At 42.5% G+C, this 14282-nt stretch overlaps 1 protein-coding gene across 1 annotated transcript in view; it reads right to left on the reverse strand.

Moving 5' to 3' along the window:
- Positions 1-14282, reverse strand: part of RAPGEF5 (Rap guanine nucleotide exchange factor 5) — a 234171-nt gene that overhangs the window by 99380 nt on the left and 120509 nt on the right. Inside the window, exon 9 of the mRNA XM_068972629.1 lies at positions 3312-3437. Coding sequence (XP_068828730.1) covers positions 3312-3437 — 126 coding nt within the window. The remainder of the gene's footprint in view (positions 1-3311; positions 3438-14282) is intronic.

Consider the following 14282-nt stretch of genomic DNA (forward strand, 5'->3'; position numbering starts at 1 on the left):
AAGTGCTTCCTGAGAAACTTGTGATAATTATACATTTAACTTTTTTTAAACTTCAGAAATATCCTGGCAAAAGCAACAGAGTGAAGCATTTCTCTAATTTCATCCATTTTTAATCATGGCATTTACCAGTTTAAGAAGATATTAGATATGCCTACTCAGAAATCTCAAAGCCCCTTCAATTTGTAACAAGATGCACCAGCAACAAAAGCCTTATTCTATCAAATTCATGTCTATCTCTGGGCTGCTGCTGCTGCTAAGTTGCTTCAGTCATGTCCGACTCTGTGTGACCCCACAGACAGCAGCCCACCAGGCTCCCCCGCCCCTGGGATTCTCCAGGCAAGAACACTGGAGTGGGTTGCCATTTCCTTCTCCAATGCATGAAAGTGAAAAGTGAAAGGGAAGTCTCTCAGTCGTGTCCGACTCTTCACGACCCCATGGACTGCAGCATACCAGGCCCCTCTGTCCATGGGATTTTCCAGGCAAGAGTACTGGAGTGGGGTGCCATTGCCTTCTCTGCTATCTCTGGGCAGTAGTACCTTAAAGTAGCTTTCTCTTTTGAATGCTTATGTACAAAGAGGGACATGGTTTACTGGCACTGGAGAAGCAAAGTCGTTCACTAAAAAGAATGACTCGACAGGCATCAGAAATTCTAAACTCATATTTTACCACTGTCCACTTAAATAATTGTGGCTCAGGAATGGTAGATGAGGTAGTTGAAGCATTTGAGAATCACAAAAGAAAGGAAATTCGTATGTAACTCTAGGGTTTGGTCATAATTGTTATTGTTTTAAGAGTAGGAAACTGCAGAACTAGGTTTACATTAAGTAAACTGCAGTTTCCTCTGTATATTCTGTGTGTTTTCATGGACAAGAACAGATGACTGATGCTGACAAGAAAGTGAGGGCAAGAAAAATGAAAATGCTGCAACCAGCTCATGGACACTGAATTCAATGGCAGCAAAGGGATTGCTAATTCGAGTGCTTAAGACAAAAGAGTGAAATAATCCAGCAGATGGTTTTTATTCTTAACAAACAACGGTAAAAGGTGCAGGAAGCATCCAGTGTCAAAGGTTCCATTTGGTGGCACACTGTGGGAGTCTTAGCCTTGAGAGCTGATCAGTTCAGCTGATGTCAGCTTGAAGGAGGGAGACCACAGAATGACTAAGTTCATATTTATCGTGAAGGAAGAAAGATCCTTCATATTCACCTTTCCTGACTGTCAGCTTCAGCAGGAAAAGTCTAAAGAGAAAAGGCCACCATTCCACTGTTTATTTATACACCATCTTTCCCCTCAGAAGGACACACTCTTCAGAGCTGTTAATGCATCCTTATTACGACATTCATGCAAGAAGTAAAAAACCACAGTGTTCTTTTTTACCATCTTAAAATGAAGGTTTAAAGAGAACAGTGAGTACACAAACATAAGCAGAGTTGCAAACCTTCTACCACTAAATTTCCATCTCATGGTCAAAGTCCTTAACAGCAGCAATTTCAGATTTGTTACTGTGTATTTGGAGGGTGTTATATTCTCATTAACTGTGGCTATAATATTCTGGATTAAACTAATAAGGCAAAGGCAACACCAGGTACCTTTTTATTAAGCACAAAGCTGTCTATGGCCTAAGGTTGGTGATTTCTGACCTTGGGGAAGGGGGAAGGGTTACTCTATTGGTTTGATTTTAAAAGATCTCTCCCTCCCCTCGGGTTGTCGCTGATCCACTGAGTCGAATATATAATCCACTGTATAGTGTGCTCAGTCGCTCAGTTTTGTCTGATTCTGCAACCCTATGAACTGTCCCAGGCTCCTCTGTCCATGGGATTTTCCAGGTAAGAAGACTGGAGTGGGCTGCCATTTCTTTCTCCATTCCATAATACGTCATCCTTCTTAAGCACCACTAGGGAAGAGAAATGCTCCCAATTAACCTAGGGCATGTTTTCATAACATCAACTGTTAAGACTCATCCTGATTTCAGAAATGCTAAGATGTGTGTGGAGGGAGGGGGCGAACGCACCCTGAAATCGATAAAATATAGCATATGAAAACAACTGCTCTTCTAACTAAGATGAATCAAAAGGAACATTGTTTTGAGAAATTTAAGACATGTGCCGAGATATTCTATGGATGCAGAAGAGGTTTAGGAGTCAGTCTTCCATATAGTTAACCTTTGGAGTGTTTTTAACAACGCAAGAAAGTTCCTTAAGTAGTACCCACTGAGGTGAAGGCTCCTGAGACGTCCACTCAAACTTAAAGCCAACAGTCACCTCTAAGACAACTGCGACTGCAGGCTCTGAAACTGCCTAATTATTCTCCCCCTTGAGACACTGATAGCTAATGACTCAATGCCGCACTGCTATAGGTGTGCTGCGTGATCGAATGTGACAGCCTGCCATCCTGGGACCTCTCACCTCCTCTCCTGCTCTGTCAATCCCTGGTGTGTGTACTGATGGTCTTGGAGCGGAACGAGCAATTCTGCTCCCTTTCAAAGGGTTGAAAACAAAATTTCAGCAAAGATTAAAAGTCAGAGAAAAGACACGTTCCTAAACTGGGGAATTTTCCTCTTCATGAGCAGTTCTGGAGGGCTCAGCATGGAGGGTGAGGCCTTACAAACAACACCACGAAGTCAACAGACAACAGTGTGGAGCAGAAGTGAGTGGTCCCATTGTCTCCCCAGCATGACCGCAGCGTTCTTGGTTCTAAGGCTCAGTCTGAATAACTGCTTTCAGGACAACGGAGCAAAGCGTCCCTTCCCTCCAGTCTAACTGCATCTAAACAATATAACTCTTGTTGGAACACAAACGTTCATGAAATACTGGGAAAACGCCCTTCTGACTCTGCCGCTTGGTCTCAGCATCTAGAATCTGTTCCTCTGTTCTCACCTATTTCTTGAGTTAGGACTTACTTGCCTGATAACTAGATCCACCCCCTGGGCTCAACATAAAAGTACATCAGAATGTTCTTTTAGAATTCATACTCCACAGAGTTTCTGATGGGGTGAAACTCCCCAAGTCAAGCCTGGAAGCTATCAAACAGACATGCATTCATACGCGCTTCTCTGCATTCTTATATTTCTCCATGATCTACTTCTGTGAAGAGACTGCTTCTAAATCCAGTGTCATAAACCACTGGCCTAGAAAATTAGAGCAGTTGTCATTCTCTTTTACTAAGAAGCATGCTTTTGGAGGGGAAAAAAAAAAAAAAAAAACCCAAGCCCAAAGAATTTAAAATAAAATATTCTTCTCTTCAAACATATAACCAGGCAGAAACACTTTCCACCCCTTCAAACCTGCATCCCCAAGAGGAAAAGTGCTTACGTGTTCAGATTTCTCTTGTTCTTTTTTGTCCGCCTGCAAAAACTGACAGCTTTCTCTTGCCAGCTTCTGGACCAGTTCAATTCTCCCGATATCATCTCTCTCCTGAAGTTTGCACATCATGCCGGCCTTAAGAGTTGGAGAAAAAGCGAAGATATACTTAAATCCACAGTCCCAGGACATGACACCGCTCACTGAATAGTTCACCTTATAATACACTCATCTTCCCGTGTCGCCTGGATTGAATCATGGCCTTGGTAAAAATATTTTGCCTCTCCAAAACTGAAACTTAACCTAGGAATGCTGCACCGAAAGACTTAAGTTGAGACCATTTATCAGTCTACTTTGAGAGAGGGAAAGGCAGAGCACACTGAATCACTTGCTGCTAAGGGTGCTCCTGATAGGCCACTATTTGTTCCTGACAGCCTGTTTCCTGTTACATAAGCCCAGCAAGAGGTTAAAAACGCATGGGAAAGTTAGCCAGGAACTACTCCGGCCATCAGGGTGAAGTGATAGAGAACTAAAAATAACAGTACACAACCTCCTAATTCCTTAGCTCCACCAGCTCATTCCATGTACAAACACACAGTTCACAAGAAGAGCACAAGAAATTCTTTTCTTTCAAAACTGAAAAGTTACTGTGGGGCAATATGAGTAAAATAACTCCAATGTTGCATGAAATGTGGTGGAAAGTTATTAAAAATCAACTGCAAAAAGAAAGCTTCAAATTTACTCAGAGTTTAGAAATGGTCCACAAAGCACCGCATTTTCATTATACCCAAGTACCAAGTAATAATGATAATATGAAAAGGAATCTAGGATTTTGATAAGAAAAAAAAATGTTCATTGTTAACACACACTCTAAACAGTTTCTACTCAAATTCTTTCAAAAATGGTTCACGCTGATATATGAGGAAATGACCCAAAAAGAAATCTGAAGTTATTCCTGGCAGGAACAGCCACAACTATCAAATCCTCATTTTACCCTATACAATCTACAGGATTTGAATGGACCCAGCAATGTGACCAAATATGGAGAAATGGGCAGCAAGTGATCACAACTTTAGGGTCTTAACAGTTTGTACTGAAGACACATATTTTGTTGAGTAGGCATCAGAAAAATGGAATCGTCCATGCAAAGCAATGACTAAGTAGTTACTCCTAGGGCAAGGACAGCTCCTTATCTAGCATTTTCTCCAACAAATAGGAAGGAAACAAAAAAGATTCCCCAGGAACAGCAAGTGGAATTTCTCCACCAAAGTCAGGGATTTATTTTTACAGCATGCTTCACAAGTGGTCTTCCAGTTCGTCTCCAGGGTTTCCTTAGACAAGGATCTCAGTTTATCTTAAGGCAGGCTGTGCAGTGCTGGAGAGCCAGAAGTACTGGAAAGCCCCTTATCGTGCTAGACAAAATTCTGAAACCACTAAACTTCAATCCATGAGTACTAGCACTGCCCTTTAAAGCAACTGAAAGTATGTCTACTTTTTATCCAATATGACAACCTTCTAAATATTTAAATACCAACATCTATGACGTCCTCCTTTATGCATTCCTCATGTATATTCCCCTAGTTTCCTATTTTATTCCTTCATTCACTCACTCAGTCACTCACTCAACTGATTTTATTGGAACAACCATACCCCAAGATCTATTACAGGTTCTGAGAAGACAGTGGCGAATAACAATAAAAACCAAGTCACATGTCACGTAGCTTACATTAAACAGGAGATGTGGGTTACATTAAATACAGATACGAAATATCAGAGGGAGGTATATGATAAGAAGGAAAATACAGTAGGGTAAGGGACAGAGGGTTTGCTGGCTGACATCTGAGAGGAGACCTGAGGGGAGTGAAGGACGTGCCAGGCAGAGGAACAGAAGTTCAAGGGCCCCGAGGTCTGGGAGTGTTCGGCGTGTTCCAGGATGAGGGAAGAGCCCAGCAGGGCTGCAGCAGAGCTGGTGAGGGGAGACCTGTGGGACAGTTCAGAGGGCTGATGCTGGACCAGGACGTGCAGCTTCTGTACAGGACGTGCAAGAGGTTTACATTCTTTTTCTGAACAAGATGGAAAAATACTTTGACATGTTTTGAAGATAGGACTGGAATAATCCAACTTATCTTTTAAAAGGATCATTCCATCTTCTGGGTTGAGAAAACACTGTTAAGTGGGGAAAAGCAGTTGAAGCTAGAAGGCCAATTAAGACTGCTCTTCACACAAGAACTGGTTTAGAAAAAGAAATGGCAGCAGTAGAGATGGTCGGAAGTGGTTAGATTCTGGATCTATTTCAAAGGTAGAGTCAGCAGAAATGGTTGTCTCCAAGATACTTGACCTGAGTGACTAGAAGGGTAGGGGCTCTCAGTTCCTGAGATTGGGAGACTTTGTGGGGGGTAGTCTGGTATGGGATATGCCTATTAAGATACCCATGTGGAGCTGCCAGGTTGGCTGCCAGGAGATCCAGAGAAGACTAAGCTGGGGATGGGAGTCATCATAGGATAGATTGTATTTAAACCAGAGGAAAGACTAAGGTTACTAATGGGGTAATGCAAACAAAGAAGAGAAGAAATCCATGAACTGAGTCTAATATTTATGTACTGGGAAGGTGAAGAGTGAGGCCTCCCTGGTGGATCAGTGGTAAAGAATCCAGAGACTCAGTTTTGATCCCTGGGAAGATCCCCTGAGAAGGAAATGGTAACCCACTGCAGTATTCTTGCCTGGAGAATCCCACGGACACAGAAGCCTGGTAGGCTACAGTCCATGGGGCGGCAAAGAGTTGGACACGACTTAGCAACTAAACAACAAAGATGACTAATCTGGAGTGGAGAATTAGGAGGGCTCTAGCAGGAGAACCTGGTGAGTAATGAACTTGGTGTTTTCAAGGAGGAGGGAGCGAAAAGCTGCATCCAGTGTAGCTGAAACATCAAATAAGAGGAGCTCAAACAACTGACACTGAATTTAACAAAAGTAATTGGTGACTTTGAGTATAATCTTTTTGGGAGAAAAAAAAGTGGTGGGGGGACAAGTTTTATTCACATGGGCTTCACAGAGAATGAGATAACTCTTTTGAGTTTTATTTCAAGAATGCGGCACTAGTTAAAGAGTGATGCTGCAGGGAGCTCTGGTTGCTCATTTAAGGCGAGGGATATTCCAGCACATTTATCTTTATTAGAAATCATCCCATGTAGAGAGAAGTTTGATGGCGTGGGCCAGAGAGATGGCATTTTTAGGAGACATGTGCTTGAGTAGGAAAGAGAGCATAAAGATCTACTCTCAGAAACACGCATGCGAATACTTCCCTCACTGTACCAGGAGGGGAGGATACAGGGGGTGAACTGCAGGTAGGCTGGCATATCTGGTGACAAGAACATGGAAATTCTTTGTTGAAGACCTCTATTTCAGAAACAACAATTCAGGTAATTAGCTGAGAGTTAGGACCCTGAGAAGATGCTGGAAGCATAACAAAAGAGAGCATGTAACAGTCATTTCAGTTCCAAGGCTTAGCAAACCTTGTTCTGTAAAGGGCCAGAGTGTAAATATTCTAGGCTCAGTGCGCTGTGTGGTTCTGGTGCAAGGACCCAAAGTGGAAGAGTGAAAGTGTTAGTTGTTCAGTTGTGTCTGACTCTCTGCAACTCCACAGACTGTAGCCCACCAGGCTGCTCTTTCCATGGGATTCTCCAGGCAAGAAAGAATACTGGAATGGGTTGCCATTCCCTTCTCTAGGGGAATCTTCCTGACCCAGGGATTGAACCTGGGTCTCCTGCATTGCAGGCCGATTCTTTACCATCTGAGCCACTGTGCAGTTTTAACACAAACGGAGCAAGAGACAGTATGTAAGTGAATGAGCACGGCTGTGTTCCAATAACATTTTATTTACAAAACAGGCAGGAGGCTGTGGTTTCTCAACTTCTGACCAGAGAGAACAGGAAACTGGACAACAAAAATAGAATCAGACTGCCAAGCATTAGAAAGGACCCACTTGATTTTATTTTTAGATCCTTTTACCATTCTAGCCATCCTCCTTAGGACATAGCAGTTTATCAGGATTTTAATGGAGTTCATAACCTGAGCTAATGCTAAACAAATGGGCCAATCTTGAAGATGCTCTTTTAATCACTGCCACAGAGTAAAAAGAGCACCAGCGGAATTAAGGATCTTCCTTTAAAACTAAGAACACAAAGAAATTATTCCGGGAAATTTATAGACAAAGATGATCAACATTCTTTAAATGTTTTGATACTTAAAGGACTGTATCTCTGTTATCCAGAAAATCCATTCATGCTGACCATCTAGGATTTCTTCTCTCTCCATCCATGTCATTCTCCCAGTGTGTAATACAGTGTCTTGCTGGAGGAGAGAGGGTGTTAATGACCCTGTAAGCTCTGGACCTGCTGTGTGGTTGCTTACTCAGCAGTGTGATGGATTGGTCCCCATCTCTGCCTGCTCCCTGGGGTGGCAGCCTTGGGTAACAGAGGCCATGAGTGGGATGGGCCAGGCTGGGATGGTACACAGGAGGAGAGCACCTCGAGCTAACTGACCTGGCGAGTGAGAATGAGCCTGCTACCTCTTCTTACCAGCACCGGCTCCAAAGCACCTGGGCCAAGCTTCCATAGATGCCAGTTTGGACAGAGTCTTTACTTCTGTCTGTTGGTTCCAGACGTATCCTTAGAATATAACTGATAATATCATCAGCAACAAAACGATAGGACTGAGGAGAGGAAATTTAAGAGACCATAACTATTTCTTTGGCTTCTATGTGAACATGAGCTTCTTGCTTAGGATCCTAAATAGAGACTTTTCTTTCTTGAGGAAATACATTTTTATCAGTACCACATACTTGGGTTTACAAATTATATATTTTAAACACAAAATGCTATTATTTTTAAAAATGGGTTTTCAGATGGGCTTAATTTTTTCATGTTTATAATTAAATCATCTTATAATTTTAAAAGGAATATTGTGATCTAGATTTTCTGGTCTCTTGCATAATTTCCAGATGCATTTCACAAGATAATCAATTTGATAGCTGCTGCTACTGCTAAGTCACTTCAGTCGTGTCCAACTCTGTGCAACCCCATAGACGGCAGCCCACCAGGCTCCCCCATCCCTGGGATTCTCCAGGCAAGAATACTGGAGTGGGTTGCCATTTCCTTCTCCAGTGCATGAAAGTGAAAAGTGAAAGTGAAGTCGCTCAGTCGTGTCTGACTCCCAGCGACCCCATGGACTGCAGCCCACCAGGCTCCTCCATCCATGGGATTTTCCAGGCAAGAGTACTGGAGTGGGGTACCGTTGCCTTCTCCAATTTGGTAGCACTCATATATAACTATCAAAAAAGGCTTTCAAGCAGGGTTATGAAAGCTTCTTCACTCCCTAGAGAACTTTAAGCCTGGAGAGATGCCCGTATATCCTAGATAGTTTTAGAAGACAGTCCTCTTTGGAAATACCATGCTCAACCAGATGTTCTCCAGGGGGTTCCTTTCACAGTTCTGTAATTTAGTGATTTAATTCAAAAAAGCCATGAATTTATTAATATATTTTGAGAGCTTTGTTATGGCAAGAGAGGCAAGATAACTAATAGCCCTTGATCTAGACTTTCACATGACAGGAGTACTTAATTTATCTATGTGAAATTAATTATAAACTGTTTACCTAACACTCTAGACCAGAAAAAAATAAAAGATTAATGTGTAACAGTCAGAAGAGTTATTTAAGAGCCTTATTTCAAGGTCTGCTTTGGAGGAAAAAAAACTCTCTAATGCATAATTAAAGCTATTCATATGATTTTCAGTATTTGAGAAATGTTATGAATGTAAATGAAAAGTCTGTTTCCTTTATAAATGGACTCATAAAAATGTTTGGTCCATTCTTTCAGGGATAAAATGAAACTTAGACAGAATTCCCTTAGGAAAAGCTACAAGGATGATAACAACCTTTATGACATAAGGTGAAAGAGCACAGTTCTATATATGGAAGCATTTTCTGCATTATCATAACCTTAAAAATCAGCTTTTCTATAACACCTAGAAAAAGCATCATGCCAAAACTGCTATTCAAGGGGAAGGAAAACCAGGATGAAAAAGTCTACCTTTCATGAAAGCACTTCTGTAATAACAATGCTCTTCAACATAAATTCAGGGTATGCGGGTAAATTAGAATTGACTACTATATAATAGATTTATTTCTTCAAAAATTAAATCTTGACTAGAAATTCATTAAAAAAAATTTTTTTTTTTGCTACTTTAAACAGAAAGCGCAAATGACAGAATAAAACACTGATCGGCTGGGATGCTATATTACATTACTAAATGGCACATACCTATTTCCAATAGAGAAAACAGTAAGAATTCTTTTCAGGACAATTCAAAAGTTAATTCATAATAAATTTAAAATATTAATAAAGAATAATTTCATTTTTATTATTCATTTTCTCAAATTTCTTCAGAGAAAGAAAATGATGACAAATATTTTACTAGATGGACTAGAAAAATGCATACTTTGATAACTGGGGAAAGAATCAAGAAGCAGCTACAAGTGAAAAGTAAATGTGATAGAAAGTGTGATGGTAAAGGCAGGTTTACTAATGCCCAGGGCATCACAAGGACAGGCCCCAACACCACGCTGGGGCATCACAGCGCCTGGAAAAGCATTCAGTGACTTTTGGTCCCTCACAGTGCAAGTTCAGGGAGATTCGTTCCTCCGGTCTTCCTCCCTTGTGGAATCGCCTGTGTTAATATACCACACTGGTTAGTCAGACCCATCCTCTACCAACAATTTGTGATACTGTGGTGTGCCAAATTGTACCCAGAACACAGAAGGGGGCAGAAAGCAGAGCTACATGGAATGTATGACTGCTACTTCCCTCAAACACTTTTCTTCCTCTATTATATTACATAACTATCTCTTCTGATGAAGCTACATACATCACAGATTTAATGTAATTGATGAAGTAAGGGGTTCATTCATTATATATATTTAATTCTTTGAACTTTCAGGCTAGAATAGAGAAGTCACCGTATTTTACCTTGCTTTGACCTGAGAGAAATTACAGCTTAGGTCTTATGCATTACTGACCATCTGATATGTAGACACCACAGGGGTAGACAGAGTTAACACTGTAGCCCAGCCCTCACAGATACCACGGATCCTCAAACCAAAACATAAGGCAACAGACGATCATGGGAACACCAGGAGGCTAACTGTTGCTGAGAACTTACTGTATGCCAGGCACTGTTCTAACTGCTTCACATACACTCATTTAATCTTCAGAACAATTATCTCCATTTCAGAGATGTTAGGAAGGCTGTTTAGCACAGTGGTTACAAGCAAGAATATTAGAACCATACTACACTTTGCTTGGATTCCCATCCCCATCACTTAGCAGTGAATCCTAGCACGGTCCTTTGGGGCTCCCCAGGCATGGCCTTTTTGTCCCCTGTTGTTTGGGGGCAAGATGCCAGCCTCCAGGAGCTTCCCTAAGTTCCAAAGGGCAGATTCAGTTGCTAATCAAGGTAAGGAGAATCAAGAAACCACCAGAGGCAAGAGCCAGAGCCAGAGCAGCTCATCAAGATTAGGAGACCCTAGCACACCCTTCCTGGTGGCTCAGCTGGGAAAGAATCCACCTGCAATGCAGGAGACCTGGTTCAATTCCTGGGTCAGGAAGTTCCCCTGGATAAGAGATAGGCTACCCACTCCAACATTCTTGGGCTTCCTTGGTGGCTCAGATGCTAAAGAATCCACCTGCAATGTGGGAGACCTGGGTTTGATCCCTGAGTTGGGAAGATCTCCCAGAGGAGGGCATGGCAACTCGCTCCAGTATTCTTGCCTGGAGGATCCCCATGGTCAGAATAGCCTGGCAGGCTACAGTCCATGGGGTTGCAAAGTCAGACATGACTGAGTGACTAAGCACAGCACACCCCCCCCTAATCTTGTCAGCAAGCTCACCCTTGGGAAGTATTGTTATAAAACTCTTCATTTTCAAGGCAGGAGCCCACTGTGCCCCCCTTTGTCTGGCAAAGTAAAAAAGTTATCCTTTTCTACTTCATCCAAAATTCTGTCTCTGAGATGCAATTCAGCTGTACACTGGTGTACAGAGAAGCTTGAGCTTTTGGCATCAGCAGTTCATCTGTAAAGTTGTGGTAATTATATTATCAGCTTCATAGGGTTTGTTGTGAGGTTTTAAAATACGTTAATAAAAACAAAGAGCTTAGGAGAGTGCATTTGAAGTGTTATCTAAGAATTAACTCTCGACACTCTAAAGAAAAGCATCATGGGACACCAGAGAGCAGAGTAGCTTGCCCAGGGTGCTGGAACAGAGCCCAGCCCCGAGCCCTGGCAGCCTGGCCCAGGAGGCAGCGCTCTTAACCTCATGGGTGTGGCCTGACATTCACGGGGCAACTCTTTCACGTGCCAAAATGGCAGGCATTTGTTATGTTGCTTCATTTCAGCTTCGTAACATCTCCACTTTACAAAGATGAAAACCAAGCATGCTAGTCACTGCCCAGCATAGTGGGGATACTTTGGACACTCTGGTGACAAAGGATGCCACCCTAAAGGAACACACAAGTTTAGAGCCACTACAGAACTTGCCTACAGGCACCAACTGTGAGGAAAAAGGGCTGCGATGTAAACCAGGCTGCATGCTCCCTTCACTGTGCACACACATCACTGCATGGAAACAGGAAGTTTCTCAGGCAGAAAACCAGCATATGAGGAGAGAACCGGTTTACTGAGAAAGGTTTCTGAGAAATCTTTGTACAACAAGGCCCAGTCTCTCCAGAATTAGTAACGGGCTTAACCCTTTGTACGCCTAAAGTTTTCAACAGCCACAGGAAGTTTTTCCTGTAGTGACACATTTCATCCCATACAGGGAAGGAATGTGAAACCAGTTTGCATTTAACTTGTTTAAAACATGCTCTGGAGTGAGGACTGCAATAATGTGAAACACTATAAGAGCCTGGCGTATAGGTGCTTGATTAATTTTTACATACATACACACACACACACACAACAAATACCAAATGAATAAATTTTTGTGGAAAGTGCACACGTTTATGCCCATGAGCACACACATACATCTATTTCTAAATCTGTCTAGATATGTGACGGAGAAACTCTGGATGTTTTCTTTAAGCTTGCCTGAACCCCTGGTGAGTCCACTCAGCGCATTTGAATAGACGGACCTGCAGGATTAAGCCATTAAAAGTGGCCCCTCTCATTGTGGGAGCAGATCAGACCCCCGATCAAACCTCCTCAGACACATCAGTGGAGGTGACAGCTGTCCAGGCCTCTAACACTCACAGTCAGGCACCCCACTGAATTAAGTCATGACTCCCCAACTTAAAAAGAATCTGTTCCTGATCTAATTATGGATTCACCAGTTTCAGGCCATCATTCCTCTGTACATTCTACAGATGCTCAGAGATGTCACCGTTGCTGAAGAAAAATCACAAAATCTTGTCGAGCAAGCTCTGCACATCCACTTGAGATACACAAAGGAATAGAACTGCGTTAACACAGACTTTTGCCCACAGAATAAGTCCAAAATAAACTAAAACTAAGAAGTTGAAATTGAGTAACTAAATAATAAATAAAATGTCCCACTAATAATTTGATGCTTTAAGAAAACTTTGAGAAAGCAATCCCTGCCCAGGTTTACTTGGAAGCCTGAAATGTAATTGCAGTACAAGCCTGTGGATTGCAACATTCTGAGTATGACCATAGCAAAACAATTCCGAACAAGTCCTTATATGAACTTATTAGGCCATGAAAGCCTATGCAATCCTGCCTAACAAAGGTAATGTGATTATACTAACCGGAATCCACAGATTTACAACTTTAAAGGTGGAGTGCAAGGTGTCAACCAAACTAAGCATCTTTTCTGCACCAGGCCTACTGAGGTATACTTGATATACAACAAGTCACATACATTTAACGCACCCGTCTTGATGAGTCTGGACCCACTTGATACCAGGATACGATCATCACAATCCTGAGAGGGCATCTCCTCTGCAGGTCTAGCAAGGAGAACCCAGCAACACCCTCCACTTAGTAAGGGCTCAGATGGGCTTGTCTGTTTCGTTTTTCTCCTCCTTTTACCCTGAGTGTACAGTATGTCCAACTCTTCTCCCTGGGTAGATCAGTCAACCCCACCACTCTGTACACAATACGATTTCCAAGTAGCGGACTCCCCTGAACCCACTCTCTTCTCTTTCTTGTGTATAATAAAATCCCATGGCTTTCTTATTCAACGCACTTCTCTTTTTAATCCTCACAACTTCCCTATCAGGTAGGTTTAAAGATGAGTCATCTAACCCTCCAAAAGGGTTAAGAAACTGCTTTAATGCAGCTAGGTATTTAGCCATATCATATAATGCTATAGCTGGGTGTCAAGGCAGTGGAAGTCTGAGGAGTAGAGCTGAATTGCTGGGGACTTTGCAAAATAAAGTCCTTATGTCATCTGTTCTGTTTCTCTCCCTTCTGTTCCCACAAAGAAACTTTCAGTGCTCTGCATTTACATAAAGTTTACAACTGTAGGGCGTCCAGTTTTTATGCTGCCATACTATTTGAGGTCAGCTGCTACTAAACGTATGTTCGTGCCACAAGGTAAATGCTGGGGGTGGGTACAGAAACTCTGCCAGGGGAGGCACCACACTGATCTGTTGGGCTCTGGCCCGGCTGACTCTCCTCTGCCGTCTCCAGGGGGCGGATGGCCCCAGGGTGGTCTCCCCTGGTTCTTCACTTACTTGGCTTGCTTCCTCTGGGAAGTGGCAGCTGTCTCCATACCTGTCCTTCTCCCATGAATCAAATTATAAACATAATGAGCAATTTCAGCCCTTTCTGGTAGAATATCTCCTAATCAAAAATAAGTGCTCCATTCCCATAATTTCACAGAACACAGAAGGTGAGACCTGGATCCGCTGCCTACACCTGCGTTCTCCCACCACTCTCACCACAGAAGAAGGGTGTAGGGAGGGGCCTCAC

This window comes from Capricornis sumatraensis, chromosome 5 (assembly GCF_032405125.1).
Source record: "Capricornis sumatraensis isolate serow.1 chromosome 5, serow.2, whole genome shotgun sequence".
Classification (NCBI taxonomy): Eukaryota; Metazoa; Chordata; class Mammalia; order Artiodactyla; family Bovidae; genus Capricornis; species Capricornis sumatraensis.